Source organism: Accipiter gentilis, chromosome 30 (assembly GCF_929443795.1).
Source record: "Accipiter gentilis chromosome 30, bAccGen1.1, whole genome shotgun sequence".
Classification (NCBI taxonomy): domain Eukaryota; kingdom Metazoa; phylum Chordata; class Aves; order Accipitriformes; family Accipitridae; genus Astur; species Astur gentilis.
In genome coordinates, this window is record NC_064909.1 from 12,238,472 (window position 1) to 12,251,242 (window position 12,771).

The 12,771-nt window shown below is 35.0% G+C and overlaps 1 protein-coding gene across 1 annotated transcript in view; it reads left to right on the top strand.

Annotated features, from left to right (window-relative positions):
- SPATA17 (spermatogenesis associated 17) overlaps window positions 1-12,771 on the top strand; it is a 99,039-nt gene that overhangs the window by 57,823 nt on the left and 28,445 nt on the right. The window contains exons 7-8 of the mRNA XM_049833531.1: window positions 6,171-6,374; window positions 11,630-11,781. Coding sequence (XP_049689488.1) covers window positions 6,171-6,374; window positions 11,630-11,781 — 356 coding nt within the window. The remainder of the gene's footprint in view (window positions 1-6,170; window positions 6,375-11,629; window positions 11,782-12,771) is intronic.

Genomic DNA, 12,771 nt, shown 5'->3' on the forward strand with positions numbered 1-12,771 from the left:
CAGTAGCTGAGAAATGATCATGTTTCCTTTTACTTCTCAGCAAGAGTAATTGAATGTTGAATATCTTACTAAACGCTGGACTGTGACAGTGTGTTAACACTCCGACTATCTCCTAACAGCAGGGCAATTATTTGCTGAGTGGGATTTTTATAAATCCCCTGGCAGTAGTATGTCCTGATAATTATGATGAAGTGCACTGGTCAGTGTTGATTCAGCAATCCCATCTCTAGCAAATATTTCATTCACAGCTCTCCTTCATGCTTTTACTTTTATGGCTTTTAAAGATATCTTACCTCTCCTCTCAGCCTGCTTAGTTTTTTTACAAATTACAATGGTGCAAAAAAGGATTTTCAAGTTAAGTGCCTATTTTGTTGAGTCTTTTCCTTCTTGTTTACCTCCTCATTAAAAGACCAGAATGAGAAAGTAGGACTTCATTTAGATTCTTACTGTGACAATCACTTGCAAAGGCTTCCTCCCTCAGAGCTTTTTTTTTTGACATTAAATGGCTGCTAAATGAAACATTCATATTCATGATATATGTTGATTCTTTCAGACTTTCAGACTTGATAGGGAGAAGTAATTAAAACAAAGCATACCTTTATTATTGTTTAGTTAAATTACGGTAAAAAATATTTTAAAGATATGAGCATACGCTTCGTATTGACTTCACACTTACATTTTATCTTCAGCTCAACTTCATCGATTTTTAATTTTGCATGTGTGTAATTATTTGCACTGCAACAGCTACACTATCAGGGCATATTTTGCTTGGAATTTTATATGTAGACTTTCAAAGCTCAGTCAAGACATAAGAAAGAAGAATAAGAAATAATTCATTCATGAATAAAAATTGCAGCATCTGAAACTGTTCACGTTTTATTATACCACTTGGGATCACCGATCTTTTCTGAGGAACTAACCAGCATAATCAACACAGCCTTGTCTTTCCCTTTCTACCTGCACCTTTTTCGTTTTCTTTCTTCCTTCCTTCTTTCTATTTCTTTTGCTGCTGTTTTCCTTCATAGTTTAGCTTTCAAGGCAAGCTCCTTAATAATTTCTTTGTTGTAATCTGGGGAAAAACAGTTAAGTCTTTCTCTCTGTATAGAAATGATAAACAGGAAAAGACAAAAATGGATATTCTACAGCATAGACTAAATATAGGATTAGAGGTGGAAGCAATACTAAATATAAAAAAAAAACAAACCCACAAATCTTTTCTTTGCTAATGTTCATTAAATTAATATTTGTTTTCTTATGGTTTTTTTTCTTTCTTTCTTTATATGCTACCATTAATTATAAAGATAAGAAAATGATTGGGAGGAAGCTAAATGATAGAGTGTTAGAAATGCAAAATGATTCAAAATATTAATGTAATGCTAAGGATGACTGGGTAACAAATGGTACATTTGCCAGTATGCTTGACCTGACACAATTAATATTCCAGGTCATGCTTGGGTTTCCATGATGGAAGGTCTGAGACAGAGAATTCTAGGGGAAAAATATATCTATTGTATAACTCATTTCTCTTTTTTTTTTTTTTTTTTTTTTTTGTATTTTCCGTGACAAGTCGGAACCATAGTCTTAAAAAAAAAAAAAAAAAAAATCTGTGCTTTCACACCTCATTTGCCATATTCACCACCGGGCCACCATTCACCAGAAGGGCCTGATGCAAGGAGGTCAGTAAGAAGCTATTAGCAGAGTCCCCTCCAGAGATTTCTTTGGTCTTATTGAGGTGGAAGTTAGCATGACAGTACTGCAAATAACTCCGTTGTAGGTTTTTTAACAGTTAGCACAGATTTCCCCATAGTGTTTGTCGTTTTAGAAAATTGTTCCTGGAAATGAAGTCCCAGAAAGCTGGCTTTGACTGAGGCCCTTCTTAGTTGTGAAGAACACAAGTACAGAAAAATGGGTCATTCTCCCTGCAGACAAGAGGTACTTTTTGTAACCTATCATAATATTTTGGAGGGTGACATATTTTCTTATGGACTAAAGGTGGGGAAATACTGGAATCAAAGTATGAGGTAATATCTCAAGACTGATACTCTTCTACCATTGAAAAAGCAGTATTAACTACAATGGTTGTGTAGTTGAGAGAATATTGTATAAAGTAGGGAAAAGATGAAGTAACACTTTTAACACATTGTCCTGGTCTCAAGAAGATATGCAAATTTATTAAGTACCAAAGGCTTTGATCCTCCAGATTCTTAGATTTCTGCAGACTGCCAGCTCCCTGCAGAGGATAGAGTGAAGAGGGCAACCATCAGCGCACAGCACATGTGCAAGAAATTACAAAAATAAGACTCTGACTTGCAGAGATATTTAAAAATGAATGGAAGCAATTTTGCCAGAGATTGGTCTGAACTGGAAAGTAGAATAAAACTCATCCCTTTACTCTCCTACCAAACTTTGCCAATTTTAAATCTAGGCTTAAAAACTTACCACAAACCTTGGGGAATTTAGAGTAAATTAGTATTAATTTTATCTATCTAGATACTAACTCTGCTGATTGCTCTGCTATCTGTCTGTTTGAATACTTGAACATATATAATTAAAATGTAATTAACAAGGATGGCTTAAAAATTATTATTTCAAAATGCACTTCATAATAAATTTTGACCTAGATCTTACAGATTTTCAACTGTAGAGGCAAGAACTTTTAAAGTGTCCAACTGGCCTCACTAAAACTCCAAATGCATTTTCATAGTTTGTACGCTATCGGCATGTTTAACCTGATAGCATGTAAAAAAAAGAACAACAAAAGATGGCTCTTTGTTAAAACACTTTTTCAGCAATAATAATTCAAAAGACACTGAATCAATGGATTCCCACACCTACTATGGCTAATTTTGGTATCATTAAAAGTGCTAAAATCCAATCCTCCTTTTGCACCTTGAGATATTCAGCAGCATTTCACAGTGAACCGTTTCTGAACTATAATTTTTTCTACTGCCAAACATTTAAACAAAGAAGTATCAAGTAGACTATATGTAGTATCTCGATACAGATTGCAAAATGCAATTTCAAAGAGCCATTATACTCGTGGAGCCATTTATACTTGCTCTAAGTATGACTAACAGAAGCAATGCCAATGCTTAGAGCCCAGACACCACATCACACTAAAGTTATTCTTGCCTGTAATTCTTCAGAGGAAAAATGTGTAAATTATTTAAGATTATGTATTTTTCCACTTTGGGGAAACAAAAACCAAAAAAAACCCCCAATGTCATGTAGATTAAAATACTGTATTTTTTTTTTTTTTAATTTCCTACTGAATTTGTTCTTCAGCCTTTTTTTTTTTTTTTTTAAGAAAAAGCTTAAAAAGGGGTGTAAATTTTGGGCAGATGCAGCCCTGATCAGGCTTTGCTACTGATCGACAAATCCATGCCCGCCAACTTCAGAGAGTCATTGTTATGCCATAGTGGTTTATTCTAGGTCATCCTGATTCTCAGTGGTGCACATGGAGATCTTTTTCTTCTAGAAAATGTTTACATTTTCAGTGACATTGTAGTTTTCTATAAAATGTGCTTCACAGATGTACCATGAGAGAGCAGTATCTCTCCCACTAGCTGGGGACCTCTGCAATGCACGGCATGGCTAGAATGCAGTCTCCACGTTAGGCAGGATACAACAGCTGAACATAGATGACATAGGAATGGGTGGAAAGATAAAGTAACAGTACAATGAGCAGTTCAGTGAAATGTGAAAAAAAGACAATCACTTTTCTATTTTACTGTCATCGACAGAGTGAAGGCAAAAATTCATTGATCAGAACGTAGGCAAAGCCAATGGCCACGGTAGGACTAATGGGTGAGGAGCCATAATGACTGTGAGTTAGTGTGTATATCTACAACGTGGAATCTAATTTGTGTGGAAGGCCTTGACTGTGGCATTTTATATGTAAGAGAGCTTGTATAACAAGCGTACAGTGTGAATGCGTTCAAGAATTGTGGAACAGTGCAATAAAGCCTGAGACAACATAAGGAACTTGTGTCTACATAGTGCTTACAGGTCACCAAGTGTTCGCAGGCAAAAATATACTGGGCTGATAAGAAAATTGCAATAAAACAATGTATGAAATGTTGCAAAAATAATAAGAGCATTAGGAGAATCTGTAACTTTGTGAGATGTTTATGTGAGTAAGTACCAGACTTTCAGAACCAAACTTTTAAGATGCAGCTGGATTTTACAGATCATCCAGATGGACCTGCAATTTCATATTCACTCCAGTGATTCTTCTTGCCTACTATTTGAAGCATGGATCCCTGCCATTTTAGTCTGACATCCTGAAGAGCTGAATGAACAACCAGTGGTTGTTTGGCATACATCTGTTTCTACCACTTATCTCTATTCATGTCATCTTTCTCATTACACATTTAGACTGATAGTGCAATGGAATAGTTTATAGGGTTTGCACTAAGAGGCAAACATGTAACAGAACGCCAGTATAAATTGTCATTAGGGCCAGAACACTTACAGAGTTGAAGAATATACCCCATAAAATTTTGAATAGCCCAACAATATTTTGAATAATCTACCATCTCTGAATATTTTTGTCCATTAAACAATAAGTTTTATATGGGCCTTATTTAACTGTTTTGACACAAGAAATTGGAACTTTGCAGTAGAAGTTAATGAAAAATACATTAGAGCTAATTGGGGAGTGTTCAGTCCTCTCAGCCTCAAGAGATTAATACTTTATGAGAAGGCTGATGCTCTACTTAGTTTTCTCATGGGTCCTCAGTGGTGTTCCAAAGGAGAAATGAAAGATTTTAAACATGTACTCTTTTGCTTACCTTTCCCCACATCACGAAATGGATTTCTTTTCCTACTATATGTATTCAATACTTCATAGCAATTAAAATTATATTAAAAGGAAAGGACCATATATTTTAAACAGCAAATTTACTTTAAAAGTCTTAAGGATACTCTGAGTATACTGTTGTAGAAAATATAAATATCCTTAAAGCAACTCAATATCTTTAATTTTCACCAGGTGTATTTTAAGCACGTATCATCTGTTTTATAGGAGATTTAGTGGCTTTGTGCAGTATGGTATAGGAATTCTCATGTTTAACAGTTCATAATTAATTCAGTAAACTCACATATGTCTATTTGAGAATTGTTTATATACAGCTGATAAAATCCCTACATTTCTAGGACTGATTTGGGAACAGTCTGTCACATAATTTTGACTTGCCAGATATTCACAGATTGTTAATGATGTGGATTACTTGTTCAGAGTTTGAAATGTATGTTTTATATTAGTAATTGTTCTATTAGATTGTACTAGTGATGCAATTAAAGATGTATCCTGAAAAAATGAAATATCAAATTTGGTAAAGAATGAATCTTTCAGTTTAATTCACAGTTCAGAAATTTATATTCCATAGTTTTGGTTTTTTGCAATTTTTATACTATGAAAACTAAATACATTTGAATAGTTAAAGGAATTTAATGTGACCATTTTGCTGGAAAGAAGCAATTACATGTTTTTGGTATTCCATACGTTTTCTTGTATTTCCCCTTAACTAATCACTCAGTTTTACTTTAAAAAACGCTGCAGTTGCCACTGTCTTAGTCTACATTGTGAAACAGCTAGCACAGAGTTTAAAGGGGCAGGAGTTATGTTCCCTTGCATAAGCACTTATTTTACTCTTTAAGTATGTGTTTGGAAATAATAGGTAATACATTTTTGTTCCTATCGTGTTTAGGAATTTAAATCAGTATTTAAACTAAACTTTAAAATTCAAAACAGCTATAATAGGTTACCTTTAAAACTACATGCAAATTTGTACACTTTTAATAATTTTTTAAGGGAAAACTGGCATGTTTCTTTGACTACTGCTGTGGAAGGTGAAAAATTTAATGTGACTGACAGAAAACTTGGGTTTGAGATACAGGAAGCATTTCCTTCCATAAAATGAAAGTTACCTCCCACTTGAAGAGCTGAAACTCAGATTACCTATTACATTATCCTATCTAAACCCTTTTATAACTGTAATGCAATGCCCAGAGATGCATTTAAACTATAGATCTATCCCATGTCAGTAGCTGTCAGAAACTTTGTGTAGAACTGTTCATTATATAGGGTTTTTTAATTGGTTTGATTTATAGAATAAATGCAAGAATAAGTTTGAAGTTAGTTGAAGATAACCCCATCTTCTCCTCAGATTGCAGGCATATACAATTCACCATTCAGAAAAACCCCAGATCCAATGGAACTGCTGCTACGGAAGTCAAACCCATTGAGCCACAGACAGCAGCAAATGAAGAGGCCCTTCACCTATGAGCTCTATGACTGGCCGACTTGTAAAAGTCCTCCGACTTTCTCCACAGCACAGCCTCTGCCACCTATTGGCAGACAGAAACCTCAGGTAACATTTTTCAGTGTCTCTGAGGCAGCTTTTGTTCATATCTTTTTATCATAGATTACCATAGAATATCTTGAGTTGGTTCATCAAGTCCGAAAATCCCTTTTGTGGATTTGATTTTTATATATAGATTTAGTGCTTGCATTCAGGATATAAAGTTTTTGAAACAGATTTGTCTTAAAGAAAAAGAAACCTAGGTAGTATGTAAAAACAGGGAAATATGATTCTTTAGACTTTACTTTTGTTCTTTGGGGGAAAAAAAAAGTAATTGCTGACATTTCAAAGGGAAGACCTGATATAATTGAATATCAATATTATGATTCATTAAAGGTAGAATTCTTAATTTCCAATTTTAAATCAATAAAATAATAGGAGAAATGAAAGGTAATAGGACAAATGAACTAGTTTTGACAACTTTTTCCTCTTTTTGCAACCATTTTCCATATGAAGGCCAAGAGACATCCTCTCAGTATAGAATAGTTCCGGCTCTTTTGTGTCCACTAGCTGTGTGTCAGTTTTAATTACAAAAATTTCTACATTTTGTTCTGCATCACAGCCAAGTAGCCCAGCTCCCATTCTTAACTGTCATGGCCTCAATTTTAATTTCAGTTGATGTCAACATATGTTGCAGATAGCTTTTTTTTCTCTTCTATAAGGTAATGGAGATTTCTGAGATAATGCATCAGAGTGAACATCCCAAAAGATGGCAAAACAGCTTTTGCCACCTTATTATCAAAACCTACTGGGAATATGCCCAATATACACAGCAGATAGACTTTTGAGGACTTTATGTTCCTCGCTTGATGACAGTACAGTGACATGTAGCTTTTGCCAGTAAATGACTGACACAGGTACTTTTGGGATAGAACTTCTATCTTTCCCTCTATTCTGAAGAATTTTTCAGTTTGCTTAATCTACGGAGCCTTCTACTTACCTCACACATACACGTTCAGTGCTGGTTTGACTTTGAATGACCACAATGTCTTCAGAACCTCTTACAATTTATTTTTTTTTGTACTCTGTCCTGTATTTAAATTTTCTCTTCCATACTTTGCTTAGAAAGACAATGCTTCTAAATGAGTCCTTCTCAGTAACTTTCACTAAGGCTATCATTTAGCTACAGAAATTAAACAATAATGAGCAATGAGCAATGTATAATGTATCTTTATTGGTATTTTACTCCTTGGAATCAATATGGTTATTTTCACTATATTATTACAGCCCTCAGTAGAGGTGATCTGAACACAGTCTTAAGTTTGAACTACTGCTGGGTTCAAACTATGTGTACACATGTCATCTGTCACAATTTATCTGTGGCTTATTGATTGCATCCACATTGTTCTTCAGTGGGGACAGCTGTGGGTATACTGGCTAACCCACACAGAAGAGGCTTTTCTCATCTTTATGTCATGATTGACTTGTCTGTAGCAGGACAAGTCTGTGCTGGTGGTGGGACATAAAGACAAAGGCACTTGGGTTAGAGTACAAGGAGGAGATGCAGGCCTGCCAGAATACATCTGGAGAAGTAGAGGTGAGCCACACAGAGATCCTCACTGCTTATAACAGTAAGGATCAGCCTCAGGGCAATTCTCTACCTTTGTCCTTCCCTCCTTATGTTCTCCCTATTTTGACTGCTTGAGCTTCCTCATTGAATGAACTTACTGACTCGCATTAGAATTGAGACAAAGTGTGAGCCAGCGAACAGTTCGGGTGATCAGGTAGTTTGGAGTTGAGATAAACATGACATTATACCTCTACGTTCTGGGATCAAAGGAGCTATCATGGTCCTTCAGTGGGATGTGCCTGAATGCTCTGTCTCTCAGGATAGAGGGGAAGATTTTGCCTACTGGACACTGTTTAGGAGTCATGCTTTTAAATGAAGAGGGAACTCAGAGGTTATCCATTGTTAAGTTGCTCTTGTAAAACCACTTTACTGTATACAAAGTATCTTACAAGCTTCTGTTTGGATTTCTAATATTTTATAGACCTTTCTAAGTTCGGACGCACGCACAGCAGTCATGCACAGATAGCCTTTTAGAACAAACCAGAAGAGTTCTGTTTATTTTCTGCACCTCAAAGAGGGAATTTACTATATAATACTTTAATCCTTTCAGCACCCTGGGATGTACACTGTGGGGTAAATTTTCAAAGCACAGCGCGTGGATTTAGCTGCGCGACTCTTATTGATGTTAATGGGAGTCACACGGCTAAATCCCTGCACAACACTTTGACAATTTAGGGTTGTATGTCTAAGAAAAGGACGCTGGTTTGAGCTGATGAAACAGCTGGAAATGAAAACCTATCAGAACGCATCATCCTGAAAGTTGTCTGGTGTGACAATAAGGAATTTAATTACTACATATACTTGTTTCCTAGTTCTTTGTGGTAACACTTTTTGGCACCAGGCATCTTTTTCTAATATCTATCAGGCCCACTGTGAGTCACTTGTTACTTCACTGTTCCTTCAGGTATCTAAAATTTGTGTTGCCCATAGGGTTGGATATTTTACATGAGAATGTCAGTTATATATGTTTAAAAGAACAAAAAATAGCTATCTATCAGCTTTCTCTTAGGGAAATGGGTATTTAGCATTTTATAGGTAAGGTCTGTGTGTGTAAGATAGTGTATTTAAAAGAAAAGTTTTAATGATGCTTATACATGAGTTAGATCTATCATTTTTACTACTGAGTTAACTGGAATTACAGTTTGATGGAAACAAAGATAATGCTAAAATTAGTCATCTGTTCATTAGAAGGCGTTAATGACAGAAGGCACATTGCCATTTTTAGGGGAATTTTTGCATGCTGTTAGCTCTCCTGGAATGGGGGCAATGGAGAACATACGATTTTATGTAGATCTTAATTTTTGTCATGAGTTTCTGATTTTATGGTAAAGTAGTAAGAATGCCGATCTGCTAAACTTTATTTGGCAGACCAATTGGTAGCCAGAATATTTATGCTACTCAGTACAAATTCCAAACATAGAACATAGAGTTGTGTGAGTAGCTTTCAGGGTGAAAACTGTTGGTCGACTCCCTCCCTTACTTTCCTAGCCTGACCTCCCCAGGAAGATTTGAGCTTTGAAGCATGATACCTGAAATGCTTGCAGGCATTTGAAAACATATTTTAGCACCATTCTACCACATATTCCACAAATCTTAAAGTTAATCTTGTAAAATGGAAAGAGGTAAATGGATTTTTTAGAGGTCTTGTCATCTTAGATATATTCCTTAGGTGTCTATTGCTAGTTAAGTTTCTTCAAATACATGATCCAGAGGAATGGGAAAATCTGCAAGGAATGTTTACAGTTATCTTAATATTCTAACATATATACCCCACTTTCATTAGTGATGACACAGCCTTGTCTGAGAGACCTTTGCTTAGTTACACTCTTCCCCCCCCACCTTCCATTAGTAGTTGGACTCTATTAATTTCATTTGAACTATGGATTGAGAAAGAGTTAGAAGGTCTTAGAAATTAAAGATGGAAAAAAACCCTTGCTTGGATATCTGATTTGGCCCTTACCCTGATGGACTATGAGTCAATATTTTACAATGAAGAAGAAATACAATATTCTGAAAGACTGTTTTCTAAAAGCAAACATATTTATCTTGATATTATTTGACAATAGTACATTTCTTTCTTCTTTGCTCCATATATCCACTTCATGCAAACATCTTACAATACAGATTATTGATTTTTTATTATAAATTTTAAAACTTTTTTTTTTACTTGATCATCAGATTATATATTACTGGAACATTGTTTACTAGTTTTAATGACCTATTCTATTATTGATTATTCTCTCACAGACCATAACACTTTTCATTCTGTGTTTAAAGACTTATTGTGGTTATATTAAATGAACATATTTTTTTCCACAGACTTAGAAAGTAGAAGCAAGAAAATATCTGTAATAAGTGTAAATATTATGCTTGCTTGCTTACTAGGACCTTTAAAAAGATCTTGAAATCACGGTACTGTGCCTTTAAAAAGTAAAGTTCCAATAAAAATCCATTAACTACTTTCAAATATAGCAATCCTCCTGTCCAGCTGTGAAAAGTACTAGATGATACTTATTTGCCATTTGTGTTATTTACGGTCCATGACTTTTATGGTAACTGGTTCCTATTATTGGTTTCTATTAATGTAAAACATAAGTGAACATAAATGAGGCGTGAATCATTTCTTTTTATTAGCCCCACAGTCTTCACTCAGTGCTTGCAGTAACTCCAGCTGTGACTTGTTAGTGATAACCTATTTAAAGAAGGATATCTTTAAGAATAAAGCTGTGATTATGATTCTTTGTCTGTTCATAGTTTCAGTAGATTTCAGTAGTTCATTGCAGGATCAACAATGATGAAAATAAAATAAAAATTAATTAACAACACTTCTAAATCCAGAGCTGCCACTAAACTGTCCTGAGTGTAATATGGCACTAATTATACTCCAGGTAAGTTCTTACTGGTTAGTACTAAAAGCAAGACATAGGATATGTCACTTTGACAGTGCAGGAAAGGACTTCCTGCTGCTATTTGTCTGTGTTGTTCAATGGTAGATGTTGATATGATCAGTTATGAAACAATATACTCTGGAAAAAAGATATATATGTGTATATAGAGAGAGACTTGTGAAAGAATTATGAGCTTTCTTTTTTTTTATTAAGAATAATGACATTAATGTGGAATTAGACTTTTCAAAAACAGATTATACACCTATATTGTTGAAGTCATTAGTTTGAATTGTAATAGAAGAATGGTATCTTAACTCATGTATTAAGTTCCCGTCCGGGTAGCTTTGTAGTTAAATTGAAAAGAGCATGTTCTTTAAGGTAAAACATTATTTATCCTATGAAAAGCAAAAGGCTTAAGCTTTCTGCTTAAGCAGAATCGAGATGCAGTTAATACTTGAGTATCAGATTTTATTTCAACAATAGTTTTTTCTAAGGAAAACTAAGTTTTCCAAATCAGTTCTAACAATGTATGGTTTTAAAATAATAAATATTTATTAGTAGTTAAACAAATCTGGAGTGCACATTTCTCATTCTCTCTTTGGAGCTTTAGAGCATGTTATCAATCTTTGTGTTATCTGTAACTCTCTATCAAAATGAACTGCTTTAATTATTCTGGAATAAAAGTCTTGCTACACTTCCCAGACATTCTATGTCCTCTTTCATCAGTGATGTGTCATGAATAAAAGAAGGAAAGAAAAGAACTGTATCCCCACAATAAAACACTTACATTATTCTATACCTTTCAGGGGCCTTTCCGTGATACTGCTGAAGTATTGCGGCAGCGCTACAAGCCTTTGGAACCAACCTTGCGAGTGGCAGCATCAATCAATTCACCACTAGAGAAGGCCAGAGAGGAAATGAAAAGGGAGGAATGGAGAAACCGTATACATGACAATGAGTAAGTTCTTTGGTTTTTTCTCATATTGTTATAAGAATGTTTTCTTTATTCCATTGCTTTCAGAAACCTTTCATGCCTGACAAAATGAAATGTCAAACCTGACAGCTTACTAGCAAACATTCTATGTACATACTTCTAAAAACTGTGTCCTCAGATTATAAACTGTTCAGGGCAGAGACCTTATCTTGTAATTGTGTGGCATGTGCCATCCATATCTATGAATCTATAGAAGAACTTGTAATAATAATAATGTGTGATGCAACAGATGGGCTTAATGGAAGTAAGAAAACAAATGCAAATTCTGTTTTGCCACATGCACCTTGCCAAGGAAAAAATACTGTTTCAGTCTTCATATTCAGGGAGTTTACAGACTATGGGAGGAAAGATGGTGTTGCATGCCAATGAGACTTGCTTTCTCTCCCATTAGACTACCAAAGCTCACTTAGAAGGGAAGGGAGCTGATGTTGCACATTAGAACTTGATGTAAAAACTGTAATAATCTTTGAAGCAGTTTGGTTTCCTAAGCCGTAGCATCTGTAATAGTGTCAGATAGGCCAGTCCTTTTCCATACAATCCCAAATACAGACATAATCCAACCCAAAAGATTTAAGATTTCTGTCCCAAAAGATTTAAGGCTATTGCCAGAATATTTCCAGTTCTTTTCTTATCATGATGGAAGTCTTTTTTCCAATCATAATAAAAACCTGTTAAGTCACCTGCTCTGGCTTTGTAGTTAACTAGAAAAAATTGATGTTTTGTCAATTTTTCCCTTGAATTCACTGCTTTTGGCAATCCTTTGTTGCTTTAATACCAGAATTCAGGACAGAAAGGAATCACCTTTCCTCATAAGCAGCCTGTGATCCACTGATTCACTGGGACACAATGCTTTGCTATCTTTGATCTGTTTCAAGCTTTTCTATCAGCTCCATGATGCCATGTGTCAGCTTCAGGACTGGGACTTAAGAATGCCAGAATCAATTGCATTTGCAT